At 32.5% G+C, this 27,691-nt stretch overlaps 1 protein-coding gene across 1 annotated transcript; it reads right to left on the bottom strand.

Moving 5' to 3' along the window:
• Nucleotides 1-1,397: 1,397 nt before the first annotated feature.
• On the bottom strand, nucleotides 1,398-12,373 carry LOC127720287 (uncharacterized). The gene is made up of 3 exons (XM_052226802.1): nucleotides 12,292-12,373; nucleotides 11,968-12,049; nucleotides 1,398-3,834 (listed from the first exon to the last, which is right to left on the bottom strand). Exon 3 carries the CDS (start codon nucleotides 3,810-3,812, stop codon nucleotides 2,778-2,780), a length of 1,035 nt encoding a protein of 344 aa, XP_052082762.1. The 5' UTR covers nucleotides 3,813-3,834; nucleotides 11,968-12,049; nucleotides 12,292-12,373; the 3' UTR covers nucleotides 1,398-2,777.
• Between the last annotated feature and the right edge of the window lie 15,318 nt (nucleotides 12,374-27,691).

Here is a 27,691-nt window from a genome sequence, read left to right on the forward strand (position 1 = left end):
GATGTTGTTAAGAATAATTAAATATGCATTGCTATTCAGTTATGAACACTAATGGTCCTACATTCTTCGGTGTCTATATTTAACCTTACACATGAACATACATTCTTAAGAATGCATATGACTCATACTTAACACTACAACCTGCTGAGCATCTGAAAAGACCTTATTTGTGCTTTAACAGCAATAAACCAAACTACGAAACAACCTAGCATTCTGTAAGATCAATATATAATTGAGATAGCTGTAGAGTTATATGAAAATCCAAGTTGATTAAGAAAATTTATAGAAATTTTTAAAGGTGACTATCTGAATTTAGTCCGAACTGAAAATTCTAGCTTTTTTTACCTATTAATGAAATCCTTAAATTTGACAGCAATGAACCAAATTACCAATAACCTGGAATTTTGTAAGATCAATATATAATTGAGATAGATGGGCTGATTTAGACCAGTCGAGACTAAATTTAAATGTTTTTCGTTTATTGTTTTAGAATTCAAGAGGCTGTATGACATTTGAAAAATTGATACAAGACTTTCACAATTGTGTTAAATTAATTGACAAATGAAAATGACGAACAGGGTAATATATTCTTGACACCTTAGGTTAAAATGTTGCTGTATGATGTCACTTTGACGTTTTAAACATGTTTGATACAGAATAAATGGACGAAATATATATGTGACCTAAAGCTTATTATTTAATATATATATATGAAGAGAGGCGAAAGATACCAAAGGGACATTCAAACTCACAAGTCGAAAATAAACTGACAACGCCATGGCTAAAAATCAAAACAAAACAAAGGACAAACAATAGTACACAAAACACAACATAGAAAACTAAAGACTGAGCAACATTAACATTGTTTTAATACATTTTGTAGCAAAATATATTTTGTTTTGTAAAGTTCAATCCCATTTATTACTGATAAGATATAATAAGAGCTATTTTGGCAAATTTTTGGCAGTCTTACACTAAATTCAAGAAGTGTACAGGCTCTAAAAATATGCAAAGCATATGACATGCAGGGTCTTTTATAGCTTACTTTATATAAGAGTTTTGCTTATTGTCGAAAGTCGTACGATGACTCGTGCTTTGGTCTCTGGTGAATAGTTGTCTCATTGGCATTTACATTTGATCTCCTTATTCATTTTTTGCTGCTCAATCCAACTTTTCTTTGCTGCATCTTTTGGGGGATTGTTGTTTTTCTCCATTTTTCTTTAGGTCAGAGTATTGTCTGTATTATTGTATAATATTACCCAATGAGTTTTCTTCTTCTTTGTAGGATACGGTTAGTTACTTTGACTTCAATATCATCATGTAATATTTTATCCTGTATACTATATGGGATCACTACCAATGTGGTTTAACTATACAATGAAAACAAAACATCTTACTTTGGTTTAATTTCTTAATAACTATAATCATTCTTAGATACATAACATTTACCAAGACGTGCTAACAGAAGTCGGATGTATTATGTTTTAATTTTAACACTAAAGACAAATGAAATCATACATATATAAACGTATAACTTAGTTTAAAAAATTCAATAACTAATATATTTTTAAGTGTCTCAAATATGTATGTCCCCAAACGGGTCCGTCTCGCAAAAGATAAATTTTATTCTTGTCATTGATACTGCTACTGATGGACTGTTTTTTTCCGTGCGATGTTTGGCATAAGTTTGTTAAAAGTATTTATCATGAAAAACGAATTCATGTATTCATATATGCCATGGAAAAGGTATTAAACATAATATCCTTTAATTTTAGTACTTGTAATTTGTATGCAGATCTAAATGTGAATTACAAAACCCTTACGGAACAAGCAATATCACTGAATTCGTAATAACATGTGTTATTGTTTCAGTTGAGTGTTGACAGTCTTAATGCTGCATTTGTCAAATTAAACCTGTCAATATGAATCAAATACTGCAATATTGCTTTCGCTAACTGTGTCTTACCCATCATTTGACAAGCTATGGCATAAAAGGTTAGAACATATAGTACAAAATGAGATTTTTCAAATGAAAAATAAAAACTCGTTTGTAGAATCAATTGACGACGAGGATTTTCACATGATGTAAAATCATGTAGATGATAGTAACACAGGAACTGAAGGAAACGTACAAATGGTAATGGACAGATTTGTAATGCGATGTCTTTTACAACCAAATCTAGTTCTGATGGGATAATTGATGACTCAATACTAAATGTTAGCTTTAAAAAGGTCAGCATTTTAAGCACTGTGTACAGTTTTTCTTGCTTCATATATTTCAGCACAGTTTCCTGATTTCCTTTAAGATTTAGATTTTCTGCAAATAATGTCATGTTAATCTTTTCATCAGTGCATTTACCTAATACATAATTGATTATATCTAACGATGTTAAGTAGTTTTTATGAACATAGTAAAAAGATGCCAACTTCACCCATCCAGATACTGCATCTGATTGTAAATCTATCATCAGATGACTAAGTACATCTCTGTAATTGCGGTATAGGCGTTTGTTGTTTGTTTTGCTTTCTTTTTGTTTTGTATGCGGCAAGTCCCGGTATGCACGTGACAAGAATAGAATGAACAAACTTGAAGATAAATCAGTTCTAGAATAATATAGCAAACCATGCAGCAGATTTTTAAATTGACAGCCTTGAAAAAAAACTTGATATGGTAGTATCGTTTCTAGGGTTGTTTTAATGTCGTCAGTGTTCGATATATTAAGATTAGTTACTTTAGAATAACCAGCTAAAGTCTCTGATAAATCAAAACACTGAATTCAGATGTTGTGTAAATGATTTAGGAAGTTGATTAAATTTCTTTTATTTTTACAATTGAATCTTAAATAGAATAAATTATTGTCGGGAATAAAATAGTGTAATAGTGTTGAATATTCTATACAGTACAATAGTCTTTGCACACATGCCTTAGAACATGGTATGATATTTTCAGGTATCCAAACAGATGGTCTGGATTCTTCTGAAATCCAAAATAACAATGTCTTTAAGAAATAAGAGCACAATAAACCTTTCAATTCTTCCTGTTTGTCCATTATTTCTTTAAATACAATTTTTAGCAAAGCATAACATAATAACTGGGTATGACTGAAAGAAAATATGAGACATTTTTCTGCTACTGAAAATGAGATTCGCCACTGTATGTTTTCATGTATAGACCCTTTAAATCCAACAGGTACAAACAAAACACCACAGGATGTTATTTTCGAAATGAGGTCTGGTGAAGGCCATGTTGTACGTGATCTTGTAACCCAAGTTTGAACTGGAGATATCCATTGATTACATTGTAGAGCCAATGTAATGTCAAAAGAACCATCTTCGTCAGTTATGCATGGTCCGTGTATTATTCCGGGTTTTTTAACGTGACCGATATGAGTATATGGAAATAGAACCTTTTTATATAATTCGCTTGAAATCACATATTTACCACGACAATCAGTCTGGAAAAATTGTTGGAATTTTTCAGAGTAAATATGCGGTTTTTCGAAGAATAGACGTAGTTTGGTGAAACATGGAGGTGTGTCATCTGTGTCCATAACAACTGGGATCTTTGTACTTGACACAACAACCGCTTTTTCTGATTCAAAAACTTTAAAATCAGGATGAATATACATAAGATCAATGTCACTGCCTTTTAAATCAAGTCCTTCACCTTTGCTTCCACTAATTATTTGTAAGAAACTTCCATGGTCATAAATTGTGTTAGCAAGCCGACTTAGTTTTACAACCCGTTCAGTTCCAATCTTTTTACATAAGAATTTGTAAAAATGTAATGATTCACCTTTATCTGTTGCCATTTTCACAATTTTTGGAAAGTGTCTGTAAGAAAATAAAAATGTAGACGTTAATAGCCATGCATCGTATACAAGTATGAAATTAAACTCGCATGCCAGACGGAAAAAGTGGATGCAAACAGATATTTTTATTTAATGAACATTCCTAAAATTAGATTATTAAATCAATGATAATCTGGAAAATTCAATAAAAAATGCGTATCTTAATTATACGTCTGTATAGCAATTGGAATTTTACTTAAAACTAGTCAAACATTGGTTAGACATTGAAATTCGTATGCCCCTAACATATACACAGCTTGCTTCGTTTCATTTTTCAATTGATTAACCAGAATTTTAACAGAGTAAGTTTAGTTTCCACGCATAATATTTTTATCAGGATGTTTAAAATAAGACTGAAGAAAATACACTATTTATTTTGCATTTTTTGTAAATTTTGAAAAAAAAACAAAATTTAAAATAGTAAATTTGTAATTTGACTGAAACAAGGTTTGATTGAATATAGAACTCATAATAATGTCTATTATGTAATCAGTCTAAACAAGTTTTAAGAGTAATTTTTCGAAATATGGCGTACCATCTGATAATGTACCTTATTTATTTTGCATTTAATCGTTTTTTGAAATACGTTGCATATTAAAACGTAATGGGATTTTCTATTACAATGATAATCTGGCATATCAATTTATGATTATTTAACGTATTATGAAAGTTAAATTCAGACAACAACTATAATGGTAAATTTTATCATTTGAAGATTGATATGTCGTCATGGCCTAATTTGTCCATACTGTGAAAAGTGATAGTCGCATATAATTCCATAATATTGACAACAATGTGTGTGAGCAAAACAAATAGACATAATAGGTAAAAATGTCAAAAATTAGGGCACAACAGTCAACAATGTGTTATAATCTGATCAGTATAAAACAAATAACTATTTCAACAAAGAAATACAAAATGGCATATAGACAAAGTACATAAGCAAAACTGAAAGAAAAGAATACAAAAATGACCATAGCACAATAACACAATGGTGGAATGTATAAATACCGAGCCACGTCAACAGTATATTACCAAAAATGGACTAAACAGTAAAGGTTAAAAATATACAAAGACAACTAAAATGAACACTATAACACCGAAATAAGATGCCAAACAACGTCAGTACCTAGATTCAATACTTCAAGACCATTATGTATTATTTGTGAAGTTGATAAGGAATATTTATCAACATGGTCTTGGTATCTTCCGATGAACCTTTTTAGAAAAAGATCAAGACGTTCTTTGACATAACCCTGGTTCATCAACTTTCTGCTCAGACACTGGCGACGTTTTATACAGTCTGAGTAGCAGATGCAAGCTCTTGAATACCGAATGAGTTTGGAAATTTTTATTCCATATGCAGGTGAAGTTGGTATATTGCTGCTAAGGTGGGGGGAATTTATAATTTCAAAATTAAAATGGTTTCGTTTGTCATAGATTCTGGTACTGAAATGACCACTTATGTCAAATTCGAGGAATAAGTCTAAAAATGAGGCGGAGGAAGCCGTTACTGTTGTTTCTTTAATTTCTAGTGCTGAAGGATATATTAATGGAACCCAATCAGAAATGTTTGGATGGTTAATAGAAAGAACATCATCAATATATATCTGAATGTGAAATTAAATTATCTTTAATCATCTTGTTTTTGACAAGTGTCTGAATTTCTTTAAGGTCTTTTAGAATCCTCATATGGTTAATACCACTACGCTAGTAAACAGTTTCACAGTATTTCTGAAGAACCTCTTTCACTACGAATAGAATTTGACCGGTTGAATAAACTTGAATGAATACTATCAGACTGAAATTCTCCTATTTGATGACGTGATGTGTTTTATTTAGATATCGATAAAACTACATACTATATTGAAATAATTTTGCTACTATTGGCATAACACTTTAATTGTGGCTTTGATATTAAAAACTACAATATCTAGGGAGAACTTTAACAGTAACAAGTTTTAGCTAGACAAGATCTACAAATAAATAACAAGACAGAAATTGTCATTCTACTTCTTATCAAAGTGATTGTCTTTCAATGATGAATGTTACCCTGGATTACGTTTTTGGCGAGAACTATAGTCAAGGAGAGGCGGGAGTTATAATCAAACTGATATGTCGAAGTCAAACTGACAACATCATGGCAAAAACGAAATAAAAACAACAAAAAGCAACAGAGAAAAAAAAATATTGAGCAACGTATCACACCAAAAATCGGGGTTCTGTCATGTGCCCCGGAAAGGCAGGCAGATACTGCTTCACATGTGGCACCCTTCGTATTTCTCGAATTAGTACAAATACGATGATACGAGGATAAGTCTTATTCGGGGATGTCACATTCGCCAAAAAAGAGGATGGGATAGGGATGACCTTAATTGAAATATGTATGTCGTCATCTGTGAAAAATAGTAAATCTGTGAAGAGGTAAAATGATCATTACGGCATGATTTATAAATACATTACAACTTAAAAATCAACAGTGATAAGCGATATAAGATCTACATCGTGCCCGAAACCGCAAATCGACTCATTATTGCAGTAATCGACATCAATGATGATATAGTTAATATTGAGAAACTTTAAGCAAAAGAATGATCTGCTAAAAAAAGGTCTACAGTTAAGTCAATATAACTGAAATTGTCAATCGGTTTCTTAAAGGAACTGTATTCCTAACATGATAAGTTGTTATTTTTGCCAGTATCTTGACAGATGAAATAAATGTCCTACAAAAATTATCAGCAAAATAGGGTCGAAAAACAGTCAAACTAACTGAATTGTCAATCAACTCTTTGCAAATGTTTTGGTCGTTCATTAACCACGTTTACCCATGGTTGCGCCATTACGATAAACTCATTACTATACTATTAGGAGTCATTTATTTTCGTGGATACCAATTTTTGTGGATTGAGGGAAAATTGTATTTTCGTGGATAGTTGATTTTCGTGGCTCTTAAAAGTCTGCATACATGACAATTTAAAAGTTGTTCTTCGTTGAATAGTTAAATTTGTGGTACCTCTACCCACGAAATCCACGACAACTGGTATCCAACTACAAGTAATGAATTCACAATATATAGAGAAAAACTGCAAACAGCTTAATGGTCAGAAAGATAAAATTTACAATTATGTGATCATAACTCGGTGGATTTGGATAAATCCTGATTGATTTCATAGTATGGGAAACGCTGTAGTCTTCCGTGACCCTCTAGTTTGTCTGAGACTTGGACTTGTTTTCTGCTCTTTGGTCGGATTGTTGTCTCTTTGACACATTCCCATTTCCATTCTTAATTTTAATGAAATCAAAGGAGAAATTTCGTAGGAATGTCATGTAATGACATTCATAACGTACAAAACACGTAGATTTGTCTCCACACTTAGAGTAAACCCTAGTGATGATCTTTAAATCGTTTGATGATTTTCATTTGTAGAGCATTCAAAGATGTCAAGTATAATGATGTACCTTGCATGTTCTGACTAAGTGCGCACGTGACGTGACGTTGTCAATGTCAACATCAACGACGTCATAGGCAAAATAGCGATAAACAGATTGTCAAGGGATGTTTCTCGGCCACATCTCATCTCAGGGCTGTCGCCCTTCGATGAGATGGTAGCTGAGAAACACCCTCTCGTTTGAAAAACCACCGATAATCTTTTATTGAGATCTTTTGTGTGTTCTATGTGTTTATCTAGCAGGAAGTATATATTAGGGTTAACACATTATGCTTGAATACGTTTAGTATTACTTTATAATTACCTTGAAGTTTTGAAAACTATAACATTACTTTCGTGTTAGTATTTTGTTTGGGTTCACTTGATTGAAAAAGGTGTGTACATTGCATTCATTTGATTTCATTGACTTTCAACTTCCTTTTTTCCTAGAAAAAATGGCATTTTGAAAATACTTACTTTTATGTCCTGTTTATTTCAGTGTTTTTTTTATTAAAAGAAAATATCTATTTTTTTATACTTATATGATTCTTTAATGCACTTAATTGTCAACTGCAAAAGTTTGTCGAATCTTAGCAACGTTTTTTCAGTATCGTGCTAGTTGTTGACCTAAAACGATCAAGTAATCGAGTGAAATAATTGGCGTTAAAGATCTTACAATTTTAACTTTAAATAATACCGTGGGTTCTTTTAAAGTAGTATTCATATTATTTTGTAATTTTATAGTTGGGGTTAGATAATATCTTACAAAGTGATATGCAACATGTCAATATGAATATATTTTGGTTTTATAATTAAGTGTTTTCAAAGTAATTCATTTAAGATTGACAATAAAATTATTTTCTTGCTATATTTAGGAAGTTTAAAGTAACATCTATAAGAAACAAAATTGAATATGCACCCCCTGCACGAAATAATGGTTACAAAATACTTTAGTTAATTTGAGCACATGAGACGGAAACAGCTTAAGTGACTTATGAAATGCAAGGAATCCTTGGTAAACGAAGCCACAAACTCCAGCTACCAGTCTTGTATTACAACTCCAGTTTCCGGTGCATGTCAAAACATGGAGTGAAATAAAATAGACCATTTTTTTTCTGATTTTTTTTTTGGGACTCAATTTTTTTTGTTGGATTAAAAGATAATGCGGAATTGAAACATCTATTTAGATTAAAAAAAATATTGCATCTTTTTGGGGGGATCAAACCAGGAAAGTGGAAGTGTTTACTGCGGAAAAAAATGAAAACAACACGTTATAAACGTGGAAGTGGTGTGGCGTAGTAAAAACAACTAACAGAAAGTTGAATAGACAGCTACATACAAAACTAAAATTTTTCTTTCGGGTTATTTTTTTTATTGCGCATCTGTTGACATTTAGGTAGAAAATAAATAAAATGAACTTTTGGTGAAAAACATTTCACAAAATTTTCACTTTACAAGAGACTATGACTTCTTGTCCTGTATGCGGCACTGCAATGTTAAATGAAAATTCCATATTTGGGTTGAAAATTTGTTTAAAAAGTAGAATTTTCTAATTCTATCCATGCTGACAAGGATTTTTGTGCTTAGGTGTTACAAGTAATCAATATTCTTACCAAAAACACCAACTTGACTATTCGTTTTGTTTATTCTAGGATTTTATTGCAAATTTTATATGCATGGGTGTTTGAAGTACAGCCAAAAAACCATGATATAGTAGGCACGTATGAGCACATGTGTAGTCAAAAACGAGAAAGGTATATTCTTTCTTGTCTTTATAAAGCTGTATTGCAACAAAATCTTCATGATGAAAATGTTTTTGGGCAGTTTATCAATTTGACTTAAACAAGCGACCTACTTGGATAGATTTCATGGAAAAAAGGGGGAGGGAGAAAATGTTGTAAATGGTTTGATCAAAGCGAAGGAAAATGAAAAAAAAATAAACAAGAATTCTCCCCTAGCTTCAATGTATCCAAATAATTAGTAAACATTTATAATAATAAATACAATGCGATTTACAGATCATTTGATAGGCATGACTTATTTCCAAATTTTGACTTGTTTCAGAAAAGGGTACTCTTATAATAGTGGAATTATATTCAATAATACAACTAAACAATTCTTTTAATGGCATTTTCTATGTTCAATTATGACAACCAAATGATAAAAAGTTAAAAGATTTATTTTTTAAGGCATGTCATTACAGTTATAGATACCAGTCTTGTATTAAAACTCCAGTGTCCGGTGCATGTCAAAACATGGAGTGCAATAAAATAATCCATTTTTTTTAATTTTTTTTCTGGGCTCATTTTTTTCTGTTTGATTAAAAGTTTATGCTGAATTGAAACATCTATTCAGATTTTTTTTTTAAATGCATCTTTTTTGAGATATCAAACCAGGAAAGTGGAAGGATATCGTGTTTACTGGAAGTGGTGCGGCCTAGTAAAAACAGCAAACAGACTTCAGGGTTTCATAACTTTTTATTCTTCGTGGCATGACCCACTTTTTTCCCATTAAATCAAAATTTCACATTACTTTATACATGATATGAACATGAAAAAATATTTCTATGCAGCATTTTATTTAAAAAAAATTTCAAAGATCAGCTGTTTTGCATGTAAGCCTATGGGGCAGTCAATGACAAGATTGCAAAAGAGGGACGAAAGATACCAAAGGGACAGTTAAACTCATAGATCGAAAACAAACTGACAACGCCATGGCCAAAATAAAAAGACAAACAGACAAATAATAGTACAGATGACACAACATAGAAAACTAAAGACTAAGCATATGCATGCAGGCGCTGCTGGAATGTTGCTAGTAAAAACTGAAAGTTCACAATTTGCAGTAAAGTTGTGTTCTCATTGTCAATTTATAAATGTAAGTCAATATATGAGGCAGACTTTACTGTACCAATCGTATCCTTTATTTCAAGTTCGATGGGATACATGCGTTCAACATAGACACCAAAATTTGAATTGTTTAGTAGAAGACATCATCTACATAGCGGAAAGTAAAGTTAAAGGATAATGCTAGATTCTTTTCATTATTGCTAAGAAGCTCCTGTATGAAGTCAACCTCCTTTGAATGAAGGAACAAGCCGGCTATTAATAAGTTATCCATTAATGGAGATTATGAGCGTTATCATCTATGTATTTACTGCTGCAAAAAATATATAACTTATACATGATCTCGACGTATTCGTTGATTTTAAAAAAAAACAAAACAGGTGCAAATCAAAAATAGGAAACTTGAGTTATTCGATTAGAATCAAAAAGATAAGGTGAAGTTACCCGTACAGCAGACACTCAGTGCAGTTTCTAGAATAAAGTTATTGCATTAAGAAGATAAACTTGAACTACGTCAACAAACATAGTATAGGTATAGCACAAATAAATCAGACAATCATAAATAGTCAGTAAAACAATTAATTACAATACATACACAAGGATATAAAGAACATATAGTTATAACATGTATAGATTGTACATACAGTTCTCATATTTGATCTACAGCAGTGCAGTTAAACTGATTTCAACACAATACACCCGAATTCATTAGAATAAGATTTTTGCAAAGTTTGAAATTATTTTTTCTTTAATCTTGTTATAAAACTTTTTGTAGTAATTTGCATAATATCAATGTAGTGTTTGTTAATGAGGTCAATACTTTTATTGAATTTTAGCAATCATACTGCTGGAAATTTCTTTTAAACCACAAAATTCAGTAAAATCCATTTAAGGTCCTTTTAGAAATAAACAGAACCAGTCTAGCAGACCTTTTATTTGGGTTACAACCAACTTATATTGCTGAAGAATATATTAATATTGTTTTATTTTTTTGCAACCTTTTTTTAATAACACATTTGCAGTTTAACACTTTTTGTGCCTCGTTTCAAAAAGATGAACAAAAATGTCCCGGAGACAGACTCTCCTAAACTGTACTAGGGATCTCAGTCTAATAAAACTGCTAAGATTCCAATTTTATTGTCACCTTAACCTATTATGTCTGTGTTGGTTGCTCACGCAATTTTGTCAATATAACGGAACTTTAAACAACCGTCATACAAGTCGGATGTTTAGCTTGCTATTAAGCCAGGTTTAACCCGCCATTTTGCTTTGTTGTTGTAACGTTGTAAATCAAAGAAAACCAATGAAAGAATCGAACAAATTACCTTTACTTCAAAATAAAATATTAAAGAAAAAGTAAATAAACAGGATACGACATTAAATTATAAATGACTAATTTTTTCCACAAAATGTAAAACTGATAAATTTTAATACCAAACAAATATCTGTTGTTGATCTCTTTCGATTATTCATAAAACCATGAACTCAAAGATTTAATTCTCAGAAGAGTGTTCCTTCAGTTTAAGCTTTATATAGTTTACATTGTACAATACCATGTAAACAGCGAGCAAGTATGTATTAAAGCTTGTACATTTGTCTAAAATACTGCCATCTGTCAAGTAAAGAGGGATATATTTTTCTATTTTGTGTTTTGCAGGGGTCGACTAATTATGTGACAAATAATTTACAAAACCATGTTTTCCGAAGCTTCAGGTTTTACAATATAACTTTTAATTATCATCAACTCCGATGCAACTTTTGTGATAATTCGTTTATATCAAATGACTGCTTAGAAATAATAATACAGTTGCAAAAAGGTAACAAATATAGACAAGAACATACCGGTCTTTCGATCGTCTTTCCTTTTTATTCGTTCATTCATAAACCCTCTAAACACAAATAATGCTTCCCTTGATATGATTTGCTGAAAGTAAACAGTTTAAAGAAAATAAATAAAGATGTAAATGAAAACATATTACTTAGGATTGTAAATTTGAGTTAATTCCAATGGTCTTAAGCTTCTACTTTCCGCGAAGCAAGGATGCACTATTTTCCTAAGATGATCTGAAAAATTTTAATGAAACTTTATGATGTTCATGTAATTTAATGGTCTATTCAAAACATCATAATTTTTACCTGATAAGTAATGAAATGAACCTTTCCTACCTTTAATCTGGGATGGCTATAACTTCATGACTTATGCTCACGGTATCACTCGCATTATTTACAGGTTATTTGTAGCAGTTCAAGGGGAGTTATAGCAGAGAAAAAAAATTCCTGTTAGAAAGAAGTGTAAAATATCAGTTTTTCCTTTAGGGATGTTTTTCAGTTGGACACAAAGACACAGAAAGTAACACTAGTTTAAGTGCATATTCAAGGAAATAATGTCAAAACTTTGTCAAACTTTACATAAAATCTAACTTTATTTTTATCCTATTGTATACCTAATTCTTGTCGTATGGTCATATATGTAAACATTTGCTTTTTGTGTTCTCCTGACTTTTGTTTTCCAGATATTTAGCTCAGTGTTGATTATTCTTAGGTTATAAGACTTAACACGACGGGTTTGTACTTACAAGAACAATACGACGGGTGCCACGTGTGGAGCAGAATATGCTTACACTCCTTCTGGAGCACTTGAGATCATCCCGATTTGGGTGGGGTTCGTGCTCAGTCTTTAGGTTTCTAAGTTGTATTTTGTATACTGTTGTTTTGTTGACTTTTTGTCTATTTTTCTACTTATGAGTTTTAATGACCCTTTGGTATTTTTCGCCTCTGTTTTAGCTTTTGAATTTAAATTTTTTGCATTCGTAATTGATTTTTGGAGTAACCTTAAACAGTAATGCCTACAATTAACCTATAGAGTTTGGAATTTTTATTGTGTTGTTTTTCAAACTATTCTGTTCGGTATTCGATTTGGTGAATTTAATGACGAGTGAGTAATGTTGCAGGAATAAACGGTTGTATTTTGTGTAAAATACTAATGACGCATGGGCAAAGGATTTCAATTCAATCATTGATGATAAAAAGCACTGTCAGAAACTTTGTGGTTTGGGTTACTGCTGAAATATTGTATAGAAGACTTTGATTCTCTGTTTATTTGTCATCCTGACAAAACATGTGACGTCTTATTATTGTTCCAACCGACAAAACCTCAAACAATGTTATTTTATACGTAAAATTATTGTTATCAATTTCTTACTAAAGAAGGCCCAGCAAAACAGGGAATCTCACATTATTATACTTCTACATCATTAATGAAAGATGAAATTTTAGAATTACCACAAATCATTCTTCTTTACTTTGGTATTTACATTTAAAAGGAGGATAAAATATCTCGTCTTTAGACTGGATACCCAAAATTCACAAAAAGCATTGTAAAGAACCACATATGTCCGTGTCATCAAGATGTTCGACGGATCATCTTTCTTAAGTACTTATCGCCATTCTTTCTTCACTTAAAGATGGCCTTTAGAAATGTTGTGAAGATATTAGTTAAATCAGTGGTTTCAACAGAGATTTGGATTTAGAAAATTCTAAAGCTCTGCCACGAAATCTTCATCAAATCAAATTATGATTTTTTTACGCCTTACATTGCTATAACCGATGCACATTTGAAATATAGACTACATCGTCTTATTAAAAAGAGCTTTTGCTATACAAATGGGAATCGTTTATAAATTTTCCTTGTTTTACGTCATGAAAAGTCATTTAACCTGAAAAGTGTTTACCAATATGAAATACACCTTTTTGTAGTTTAAGGGAAGTTAAAGAGAAAAGAGAAACATCCTGTTAGAAAGAAGTTTAAAATACTATATTTTAGAAGTGACTTTTTTTATTCATAAGAATACAAAGAGACAAAAAGTGACGCTAGTTTAAGTGAATATTCAAGGAAACAAAATTACAGTATCGTTAAACTTAATTTTCTAAAAATCTTTATAACATTTAAGCCTTAATCCATCAATTCTAGGGACTAATGTTTAATATAATCTTGAATAAGGAGTCAGGAGGAGAACATTTAATATATATTTTGTATACTTGTATTTGTAAGTAATCATTGTTTTATAAACACCACAAAAAAGACAAAAATAAACTGATTCTGAAGTGCATTCTCCGCTGAATATCAAACACAATATGAAAGTTGTAGACGTTTAATTAGAAGATAAATACAGTATTTTATGATTGTAGGATACTAAACCCCTAACGGGAGGGATTGTACTTGATTTTCATATGATGAAGACATAATCTTTCAATAAGTTTAATTGAGGTCTGGAGCTGGAATGTCAGTAACTGCTAGTAGTCCTTTGTTAATTTATGTATCATTGTCATTTTGCTTAGTTTCTTTTGTTACCTATTCTGACATCGGACTCGGACTTCTTTTGAACTGAGTTTTACTGTGCGTATCGCTGTGTGTTTCTTTATTCTACATTGGCTAAAGGTATAGGGGGAGGGTTGAGATCTCACAAAACATGTTTAACCTTGCAGCATTTTTGCGCCTGTCCCAAGTCAGGAGCCTCTGGCCTTTGTTAGTCTTGTATGTTTTTTAATTTTAGTTCATTTATATGTTTTCGAGTTTAGTATGACGTCCATTTTCACTGAACTAGTACACAATTTTATTTAGGGGCCAGCTGAGGACCACCTCCGGGTGCGGGATTTTCTCGCTGCGTTGAAGACCCATTGGTGGCCTTCGGCTGTTATCTGCTCTTTGGCCTGGTTGTTGTCTCTTTGACATATTCCCCATTTCCATTCTCAATTTTAGTATGTAGAAAATCAAGAAAATTTATGAAATTATATTTGAACTGTTGAACGTGAAGCATAATTTTTCTTAGAACTAAGCTTTTAAATTCCGTGGTTCAAATAATATCATCTACGTCGGACCATCCACTCATAATTGCTGCATATGCTGGTTGCATTAATTATAACTGACAACGAATAACAATCGTTTGTATAATTTCTTAGTTCCTATCCATACATTATTTAGGTTAAATATGAATCAAATTTGCTTTATATTAGTTATCAAGATATGAGGTGAATCCATAATGAAGACTAAGATACAAGGGTCATAGGTGAGCAATCACAGAAAGATATCATCTCTTCTGTATATGGTATTAATAAAAACAATATTAGTTAATCAACCTCAGTTTTTGGTGGGGTTCGTGTTGCTCAGTCTTTAGTTTTCTATGTTGTGTGTTGTGTACTGTTGTTTGTCTGTTGGTCTTTTTGTTTTTTTTTGCCATAGCGTTGTCAGTTTATTTTCGACTTATGAGTTTGAATGTCCATTTGGTATCTTTGACCACTCTTTCACTTTATCATTTATTAAAAATTATAAAACTATTAACTCAACAATAATAACATGTATAGTGAAAATGAAAGGTAAACGAAGATAGATAATTTAATGATATAATCAATTGTTCATTTATCATATGTAATCATTCCTATACGGAATGGATACGCCTTATTGATTAACACACAATAAGGAAATATTTTTTTTCAAAAATGCTCATAACTGTATAAAATGGTTTTACACTATTTGTGTTATTATTCATTAGATGAATATTAATTATTAGGCCGGCCATGTTGGCATTTTCAAAAAACTTTAAGCATAATCTCCCCAATAAATAAAAATGATAACTTAATATCTTAATTCCAATTAGGAGATATGATGTCACTGACTAATCATTTAAAAAAAAAACGGGTAAAAATTTAAAATAAAAAAGATAATGGTTATTAGGTTACATTCATTATTAAAGTTTCACTATTTCTAAATAATTTAGAAAAATTTAGTGGAGGCACAAGCGTTTTTCTTCAATAATAACATGCAATTTATGAGACGCAATTTTGTATAATTGTTGATCTTCATTATATATGTAAATATGCATAAAACATTTTGAAGAAAAAGAAATCATTAAAGATACCAGGCTTATGTTTTTTATGAACACAATGTCTTTAAACATTATTATACAAAAACGTCAATGTTCGTTGTAAACCTAACATAAAATCTGTTTCTCGGGATTTTGTGGCCATGATTTCCTTGATAGAGAGTTGCTGCTTACAAGAAAGCTATCAGAACCAAGGTTTCCAAGTGGCAAAGTTGAAATCATCTCTTCGAACATTTTAAGAACGCCATCACGAGTTGGTTTTACCATTAAGGAATAAATGTTTCAAAGATGACCATGGTTATGTTCCAATTGTCGAAACCACAATCACGCCCCTCTTGCAAGAATATGATATCACCGAATAAGACTTATCACCGAATTCGTACGTACATGAGCAACACGACGAGTGTCACATGTGGAGCAGGGTTGTTTACCCTTCCTGTGCACCTTATATTGCCCCCTGGTTTTTGATGGGGTTCGTGTTCGTGAGTCATTAGTTTTCTGTGTTATGTTTTGTAGAGTGTTGTTTGTCTTTTCGTCGATTTTTTGTTTTTGCCATGGCATCGTCAGTTTGTCTTCGACTTATGAGTTTGAACTTCCTCTTCTCTTTTCGGAGTTTTCGGTTTTTTTCGATGCTCTTTAACTTCAAATTTGATTTTGCTTTTGATTAGAGCGCCACTCATTAGTCTTATGTAGACGAAATGTGCGTCTGGCGTAAGAAATTATAAGCCTGGTACATTTAAGGATTTTTTTTTCAAATGATATGCATATTTACAAAATGAAGATCCACAATTATACGAAATTGGGTCTCATAAATTGCAGACGTACAGATGAACAAATTTAGGGTTGGGTAGGACTAAAGCCTATACATCTCCCAAATCAAAAAAGTAAACAAAAGGGTTTAAGGTTTACACCTGTGCGTAGGAACTATTTTGTTTTAAATATGGACTACTTTCCTGTATGTTCTTTTTTGACCGGGACAGGTTAGGTGGTGTTACATCTTACAAAGTCTATCCAAATTATTTTTGCAAAGAATTCCGTTCAAGCCGGTGCTAGGGGCCGTCTTTAACTTGCAGTGAGGTGAGAGTTTTTTTTTGCTCCGTGTTGAAGGCCTCACTGTGACTTTGAGTTGAAGAACACCAATAAAAATGCTGTTCCTTTGTTATTGTGTGTTTTGTTGTTTGTTTTTTTTTTTTTGTGTGCATGTACTGATTTTGTGTCATGGATAGATACCCCATATCCTTAGTTTTTCTATTAAAATGACAAAAGAGGCTTTGCTGAGTTTTAAATCTAAAGTAAAATAAAGTAATAGCAAAATTGACATTGAAGTTGGCATTTGGTATAGTCATGGTAGCATTATTAGTTAAATATTTAATTTTTAAATTGAGAAAAGACCGTCTTTAAACATGGAGACAGGTATTATAGGATATTTTACATTTAAATAATTGAAAACAAATTTATTTCTATCAAATTGATGTTCTTTTTTGTGTGCACCAGGGCCTACGTTTATATACTTAATACTAAATCTATGATGTTTTATGCATACCATTTAGGTAAAAAGAAAGGACTAAGTGTTTACTGAGGAAACTCTTACCTTAAGTAGCTTTATGCATTAGGGCCCAGGCTTTCAATTAAGCAAGTGCTAGTGCTTTAAGACACCAACGCCGAAAACACGCGTCAAAAGTGAGCTTTTCTCATCACTTGGCGTCCGTCGTCGTCGCTGTCGTCCCTCGTCGTCCGTCGTTAACTTTTTACATTTTTGACTTCTTCTAGAGACCAACTGAATGGATTGAAACCAAACATGACATGAATGCTCCTTTTGAGGTGCTTACCAAGTGTTCTTATTTTAAAGCCGATCCATCATCCAAGATGGCCGCCAGCGGGGGACTTCGTTTAACATAGGACCCTATGAGAAATACATACAAATGTCTTCTTTTAGAGAACCACTGAATGAAATGAAACCAAACATGGAATAAATGTTCCTTGTGAGGTGCTGACCAAGTGTTGTTACTTTGAAGCCGATCTATCATCCAAGATGGCTTCCAGCGGGGGACTTCCTTTAACATTGGACCCTACTGACAATACACACAAATGTTTTCTTTTAGACAACCACTGAATGGAATGAAACCAAGCATGGCATAAATGTTCCTTATGAGGTGCTGACCAAGTGTTGTTATTTTGTAGCAAATCCATCAACCAAGATGGCTGCCAACGGGGGACTTATTTTAACAAAGGACACTATGTGAAATGTCTTTTTCTAGAAAACCGCTTAATTGATTGAAACCAAACATGGTATGAATGTTTCTTTTGAGGTGTTGACCAAGTGTTGTTACTTTGTACCTGATTTGTCATCAAAGATGGCTGCCAGCAGGGGGAGTAAGTTTAACGTAGGACCCTATGGGAAATACATATATATGTTTTCTTCTAGAGAACCACTGAAGAGAATGAAACCAAACATGGCATGAATGTTTCTAATGAGGTGCTGACCAAGTGTTGTTACTTTGTAGCCGAATCATCATCCGAGATGGCCGTCAAAAGGGGACTTAGTTTAACATAAGACCCTATGGGAAATACATACAAATGCTTCTTCTAGAGGTGCACTGAATGGAATGAAACCAAACATGGCATTAATGTTCCTTATGAGGTGCTGATGAAGTGTTGCTACTTTGTTGTCGATTTACTGTTCAAGATGGCCACCAGGATTTTTTATTAAATTACGGTGCCTATATTAAACCAAATTTGGCCTCAATCATTATAAGGGTATATGTTATGATTTTAATCTATTTTTACATGATTTCCAAAACCAAAGTAGAATCAGGTGAGCGACACAGGCTCTTGAGAGTTTTTATACCGAGGCCTTTTATATCTTACTATACTGTATGAGTTTTGTTAATTTTTGAAGGCTGTTGTCTTATTTGCAATCATTCATGCACACATTGTCGTTCTAAGTTTACCCCAGCCATAATTCAAAGTATCGGAAAACAGGAATAGATGACTATAGTATAGGACTTTGACAGATCAAAAACGCACACACATGTTACACATTATGACTAGTGAGCTGCTGCCCAAATATGAGGTCATTCAGTTCAGTAGTATTGGAGAAAAGTGTGACGAAAATTTATCTGTTGATTCAATACTAGTATATAAAACATTTCATCGTATCAGTCAACAGGAACTAGATATTTAACAGATCCCCAAAAAGGCCTACACCTTACAACTCATAACATATGCATTTATTCTGTTAAGTAGTGCCTGAGTAGAGTGTGACGGAAGTACTTTTTGTTCAAACAGTCGGACAAACGGCCGAACGAACAGATTGACGAACAAGGTGATTACAATATATCCCCAACTCCAAGAATGCACACGCTGCAATTACTCCCCTGCTTATTTGTTTAATCATAATTGAACAATAATGATGAGGTCAATGTCAAATGAACCCTGCCAGACAGACATGATCAACTAACAATCATTCCATACACCAAATATGGTTGATCGAGTGCTTATAGTATCTGATTAACTGACAAAACCTTGAAAACTTAACACTGGCCAATGATCCATGAAAATGAGGTCAAGGTCAGATGAATCCTGCCAGACAGACATGTACTACATACAATCATTCCATGCACTAAACAAAGTTGACCTATTGGTAAGTAGAGATTCTGATAAACTGACAAAACCACAAAAACTAAACATTGTTCAATGAATCATGAAATACAGGTCAAGGTCAGATGAAACCTGCCAGTAGGACATGTTACCTTACAATCATTTCATACACCAAATATAGTTGTCATATTTGTTAAAGTATCTGAGGTACAGACTTGACCCCAAACTTTAGCCTTGATCATTGATCCATGAAAGGAGGTCAAGGTGAGGTGAAACTTATCTGACGGACACGTTGAAAATGCAAGGAACCCATATACCAAATATAGTTATTACTCATAATAAGTCAGAAATTCACATGACAAACTAAACTCTTTTTTCAAGCAGTCGCTGAACCATGAAAATGAGGTAGAGGACAATGGACATATGACAGATGGAAAATTTGTAACAGAAGGTATCCGCATAAAAAGGTATGAAGCATCCAGGTCTTCTTACTTTTGAAATATAAAGCTTTATACAAACAGTTTACGCTGTCAGCCAGATTGTAATACCTATGTCTCGCATTCTGTGACTTTCGTCCAATGTGGAGACAAAATTACAATAAATCATCAAATAGTTCCAGTTCACATTCATAGAAAAATGCATCATGCAAAGAAGCTACCCATTCATGTATATGTAAACCTTAATTTTCAATTGCCAATAAGATGGATAATGGTCTTGAATTGGTCCTTTTATCAAGAAATAATACTTCAGACCATCAAAACTGAAAAAAAGAACTTTACAAACTTTGCACAATGTAAATACATGACATATGAAGAAACTTAAAAAGAAAATTAAACTTCATATGGGCTGTGTCAGAAAGTACTTTCTGGATTTACATTAGGAACACTGGTACTAAAAATGTGAAGGCCAATGATGTATTTTAAAATACTTAAATACTTGAGGAGCTATATGACCAAAAGAGACTTCAAACAATACCTTAAAAGAATGGCGAATAAATTTATCCACAAGATATAGTGGCTATATATATATATATATATATATATATATATATATATACAAGTCTAAATTGAAAACAACGTTCAAACCTATGATTGCGTTGGATAAATACCGCAATTTTTATACGTGTGCATGCAAAACAAATTTCTTGTTAGAGGGGTCTAAATACAGCACAAACAACATTTCCAAAAGACCAAAAAGTGAAAAAGTATATTTTAACAAAACGCATTTGACTAACAGGTCGAACAACAAATATTCTTAAACCCTGCTGACTGCCATTGGCGATTGCCAAATAAACGGATCACCGATGTAATAAATGGATCTTAATTATAAATTAAATACTAAACAGAAAACAATAAACTTGCAGAAAAGATGGTATACCGCAAACAAAAGGTGCAAAGATTTTTGTACACCATATCCGGATTTCGACAATTAATGTCTCTTCAGTGATGTTAGGAATCGAAACGGTATTTGGAAAGCCATACAATTTACCTCAATTTAGGATAGACTCTTGAATTTTGAGGAGTCAAAATAGGATGAACGGATCATATAAACCCGAAGGCAAATATAATACAATCCCAAACGAAAAAATATAAACAAGTCTAAATTGAAAACAACGTTCAAACCTATGATTGCGTTGGATAAAAACCGCAATTTTTATACGTGTGCATGCAAAACAAATTTCTTGTTAGAGGGGTCTAAATACAGCACAAACAACATTTCCAAAAGACCAAAAAAGTGAAAAAGTATATTTTAACAAAACGCATTTGACTAACAGGTCGAACAACAAATGTTCTTAAACCCTGCTGACCGCCATTGGCGATTGCCAAATAAACGGATCACCGATGTAATAAATGGATCTTAATTATAAATTAAATACTAAACAGAAAACAATAAACTTGCAGAAAAGATGGTATACCGCAAACAAAAGGTGCAAAGATTTTTGTACACCATATCCGGATTTCGACAATTAATGTCTCTTGAGTGATGGTAGGAATCGAAACGGTATTTGGAAAGCCATACAATTTACCTCAATTTATGATAGACTCTTGAATTTTGAGGAGTCAAAATAGGATGAACGGATCATATAAACCCGAAGGCAAATATAATACAATCCCAAACGAAAAAATATAAACAAGTCTAAATTGAAAACAACGTTCAAACCTATGATTGCGTTGGATAAAAACCGCAATTTTTATACGTGTGCATGCAAAACAAATTTCTTGTTAGAGGGGTCTAAATACAGCACAAACAACATTTCCAAAAGACCAAAAAAGTGAAAAAGTATATTTTAACAAAACGCATTTGACTAACAGGTCGAACAACAAATGTTCTTAAACCCTGCTGACCGCCATTGGCGATTGCCAAATAAACGGATCACCGATGTAATAAATGGATCTTAATTATAAATTAAATACTAAACAGAAAACAATAAACTTGCGGAAAAGATGGTATACCGCAAACAAAAGGTGCAAAGATTTTTGTACACCATATCCGGATTTCGACAATTAATGTCTCTTCAGTGATGGTAGGAATCGAAACGGTATTTGGAAAGCCATACAATTTACCTCAATTTAGGATAGACTCTTGAATTTTGAGGAGTCAAAATAGGATGAACGGATCATATAAACCCGAAGGCACATATAATACAATCCCAAACGAAAAAATATAAACAAGTCTAAATTGAAAACAACGTTCAAACCTATGATTGCGTTGGATAAAAACCGCAATTTTTATACGTGTGCATGCAAAACAAATTTCTTGTTAGAGGGGTCTAAATACAGCACAAACAACATTTCCAAAAGACCAAAAAAGTGAAAAAGTATATTTTAACAAAACGCATTTGACTAACAGGTCGAACAACAAATGTTCTTAAACCCTGCTGACCGCCATTGGCGATTGCCAAATAAACGGATCACCGATGTAATAAATGGATCTTAATTATAAATTAAATACTAAACAGAAAACAATAAACTTGCGGAAAAGATGGTATACCGCAAACAAAAGGTGCAAAGATTTTTGTACACCATATCCGGATTTCGACAATTAATGTCTCTTCAGTGATGTTAGGAATCGAAACGGTATTTGGAAAGCCATACAATTTACTTCAATTTAGGATAGACTCTTGAATTTTGAGGAGTCAAAATAGGATGAACGGATCATATAAACCCGAAGGCAAATATAATACAATCCCAAACGAAAAAATATAAACAAGTCTAAATTGAAAACAACGTTCAAACCTATGATTACGTTGGATAAAAACCGCAATTTTTATACGTGTTCATGCAAAACAAATTTCTTGAAAGAGGGGTCTAAATACAGCACAAACATCATTTCCAAAAGACCAAAAAAGTGAAAAAGTATATTTTAACAAAACGCATTTGACTAACAGGTCGAACAACAAATGTTCTTAAACCCTGCTGACCGCCATTGGCGATTGCCAAATAAACGGATCACCGATGTAATAAATGGATCTTAATTATAAATTAAATACTAAACAGAAAACAATAAACTTGCAGAAAAGATGGTATACCGCAAACAAAAGGTGCAAAGATTTTTGTACACCATATCCGGATTTCGACAATTAATGTCTCTTCAGTGATGGTAGGAATCGAAACGGTATTTGGAAAGCTATACAATTTACCTCAATTTAGGATAGACTCTTGAATTTTGAGGAGTCAAAATAGGATGAACGGATCATATAAACCCGAAGGCAAATATAATACAATCCCAAACGAAAAAATATAAACAAGTCTAAATTGAAAACAACGTTCAAACCTATGATTGCGTTGTATAAAAACCGCAATTTTTATACGTGTGCATGCAAAACAAATTTCTTGTTAGAGGGGTCTAAATACAGCACAAACAACATTTCCAAAAGACCAAAAAAGTGAAAAAGTTTATTTTAACAAAACGCATTTGACTAACAGGTCGAACAACAAATGTTCTTAAACCCTGCTGACCGCCATTGGCGATTGCCAAATAAACGGATCACCGATGTAATAAATGGATCTTAATTATAAATTAAATACTAAACAGAAAACAATAAACTTGCGGAAAAGATGGTATACCGCAAACAAAAGGTGCAAAGATTTTTGTACACCATATCCGGATTTCGACAATTAATGTCTCTTCAGTGATGGTAGGAATCGAAACGGTATTTGGAAAGCCATACAATTTACCTCAATTTAGGATAGACTCTTGAATTTTGAGGAGTCAAAATAGGATGAACGGATCATATAAACCCGAAGGCAAATATAATACAATCCCAAACGAAAAAATATAAACAAGTCTAAATTGAAAACAACGTTCAAACCTATGATTGCGTTGGATAAAAACCGCAATTTTTATACGTGTGCATGCAAAACAAATTTCTTGTTATAGGGGTCTAAATACAGCACAAACAACATTTCCAAAAGACCAAAAAAGTGAAAAAGTATATTTTAACAAAACGCATTTGACTAACAGGTCGAACAACAAATGTTCTTAAACCCTGCTGACTGCCATTGGCGATTGCCAAATAAACGGATCACCGATGTAATAAATGGATCTTAATTATAAATTAAATACTAAACAGAAAACAATAAACTTGCAGAAAAGATGGTATACCGCAAACAAAAGGTGCAAAGATTTTTGTACACCATATCCGGATTTCGACAATTAATGTCTCTTCAGTGATGGTAGGAATCGAAACGGTATTTGGAAAGCCATACAATTTACCTCAATTTAGGATAGACTCTTGAATTTTGAGGAGTCAAAATAGGATGAACGGATCATATAAACCCGAAGGCACATATAATACAATCCCAAACGAAAAAATATAAACAAGTCTAAATTGAAAACAACGTTCAAACCTATGATTGCGTTGGATAAAAACCGCAATTTTTATACGTGTGCATGCAAAACAAATTTCTTGTTAGAGGGGTCTAAATACAGCACAAACAACATTTCCAAAAGACCAAAAAAGTGAAAAAGTATATTTTAACAAAACGCATTTGACTAACAGGTCGAACAACAAATGTTCTTAAACCCTGCTGACCGCCATTGGCGATTGCCAAATAAACGGATCACCGATGTAATAAATGGATCTTAATTATAAATTAAATACTAAACAGAAAACAATAAACTTGCGGAAAAGATGGTATACCGCAAACAAAAGGTGCAAAGATTTTTGTACACCATATCCGGATTTCGACAATTAATGTCTCTTCAGTGATGTTAGGAATCGAAACGGTATTTGGAAAGCCATACAATTTACTTCAATTTAGGATAGACTCTTGAATTTTGAGGAGTCAAAATAGGATGAACGGATCATATAAACCCGAAGGCAAATATAATACAATCCCAAACGAAAAAATATAAACAAGTCTAAATTGAAAACAACGTTCAAACCTATGATTACGTTGGATAAAAACCGCAATTTTTATACGTGTTCATGCAAAACAAATTTCTTGAAAGAGGGGTCTAAATACAGCACAAACATCATTTCCAAAAGACCAAAAAAGTGAAAAAGTATATTTTAACAAAACGCATTTGACTAACAGGTCGAACAACAAATGTTCTTAAACCCTGCTGACTGCCATTGGCGATTGCCAAATAAACGGATCACCGATGTAATAAATGGATCTTAATTATAAATTAAATACTAAACAGAAAACAATAAACTTGCAGAAAAGATGGTATACCGCAAACAAAAGGTGCAAAGATTTTTGTACACCATATCCGGATTTCGACAATTAATGTCTCTTCAGTGATGGTAGGAATCGAAACGGTATTTGGAAAGCTATACAATTTACCTCAATTTAGGATAGACTCTTGAATTTTGAGGAGTCAAAATAGGATGAACGGATCATATAAACCCGAAGGCAAATATAATACAATCCCAAACGAAAAAATATAAACAAGTCTAAATTGAAAACAACGTTCAAACCTATGATTGCGTTGTATAAAAACCGCAATTTTTATACGTGTGCATGCAAAACAAATTTCTTGTTAGAGGGGTCTAAATACAGCACAAACAACATTTCCAAAAGACCAAAAAAGTGAAAAAGTTTATTTTAACAAAACGCATTTGACTAACAGGTCGAACAACAAATGTTCTTAAACCCTGCTGACCGCCATTGGCGATTGCCAAATAAACGGATCACCGATGTAATAAATGGATCTTAATTATAAATTAAATACTAAACAGAAAACAATAAACTTGCGGAAAAGATGGTATACCGCAAACAAAAGGTGCAAAGATTTTTGTACACCATATCCGGATTTCGACAATTAATGTCTCTTCAGTGATGGTAGGAATCGAAACGGTATTTGGAAAGCCATACAATTTACCTCAATTTAGGATAGACTCTTGAATTTTGAGGAGTCAAAATAGGATGAACGGATCATATAAACCCGAAGGCAAATATAATACAATCCCAAACGAAAAAATATAAACAAGTCTAAATTGAAAACAACGTTCAAACCTATGATTGCGTTGGATAAAAACCGCAATTTTTATACGTGTGCATGCAAAACAAATTTCTTGTTATAGGGGTCTAAATACAGCACAAACAACATTTCCAAAAGACCAAAAAAGTGAAAAAGTATATTTTAACAAAACGCATTTGACTAACAGGTCGAACAAATGTTCTTAAACCCTGCTGACTGCCATTGGCGATTGCCAAATAAACGGATCACCGATGTAATAAATGGATCTTAATTATAAATTAAATACTAAACAGAAAACAATAAACTTGCAGAAAAGATGGTATACCGCAAACAAAAGGTGCAAAAATTTTTGTACACCATATCCGGATTTCGACAATTAATGTCTCTTCAGTGATGGTAGGAATCGAAACGGTATTTGGAAAGCCAAACAATTTACCTCAATTTAGGATAGACTCTTGAATTTTGAGGAGTCAAAATAGGATGAACGGATCATATAAACCCGAAGGCAAATATAATACAATCCCAAACGAAAAAATATAAACAAGTCTAAATTGAAAACAACGTTCAAACCTATGATTGCGTTGGATAAAAACCGCAATTTTTATACGTGTGCATGCAAAACAAATTTCTTGTTAGAGGGGTCTAAATACAGCACAAACAACATTTCCAAAAGACCAAAAAAGTGAAAAAGTTTATTTTAACAAAACGCATTTGACTAACAGGTCGAACAACAAATGTTCTTAAACCCTGCTGACTGCCATTGGCGATTGCCAAATAAACGGATCACCGATGTAATAAATGGATCTTAATTATAAATTAAATACTAAACAGAAAACAATAAACTTGCGGAAAAGATGGTATACCGCAAACAAAAGGTGCAAAGATTTTTGTACTTTCGACAATTAATGTCTCTTCAGTGATGTTAGGAATCGAAACGGTATTTGGAAAGCCATACAATTTACCTCAATTAAGAATAGACTCTTGAATTTTGAGGAGTCAAAATAGGATGAACGGATCATATAAACCCGAAGGCAAATATAATACAATCCCAAACGAAAAAATATAAACAAGTCTAAATTGAAAACAACGTTCAAACCTATGATTGCGTTGGATAAAAACCGCAATTTTTATACGTGTGCATGCAAAACAAATTTCTTGTTAGAAGAGTCTAAATACAGCACAAACAACATTTCCAAAAGACCAAAAAAGTGAAAAAGTTTATTTTAACAAAACGCATTTGACTAACAGGTCGAACAACAAATGTTCTTAAACCCTGCTGACTGTCATTGGCGATTGCCAAATAAACGGATCACCGATGTAATAAATGGATCTTAATTATAAATTAAATACTAAACAGAAAACAATAAACTTGCGGAAAAGATGGTATACCGCAAACAAAAGGTGCAAAGATTTTTGTACACCATATCCGGATTTCGACAATTAATGTCTCTTCAGTGATGTTAGGAATCGAAACGGTATTTGGAAAGCCATACAATTTACCTCAATTAAGAATAGACTCTTGAATTTTGAGGAGTCAAAATAGGATGAACAGATCATATAAACCCGAAGGCAAATATAATACAATCCCAAACGAAAAAATATAAACAAGTCTAAATTGAAAACAACGTTCAAACCTATGATTGCGTTGGATAAAAACC

This window comes from Mytilus californianus, unplaced genomic scaffold, assembly GCF_021869535.1.
Source record: "Mytilus californianus isolate M0D057914Y unplaced genomic scaffold, xbMytCali1.0.p SCAF_11, whole genome shotgun sequence".
Classification (NCBI taxonomy): domain Eukaryota; kingdom Metazoa; phylum Mollusca; class Bivalvia; order Mytilida; family Mytilidae; genus Mytilus; species Mytilus californianus.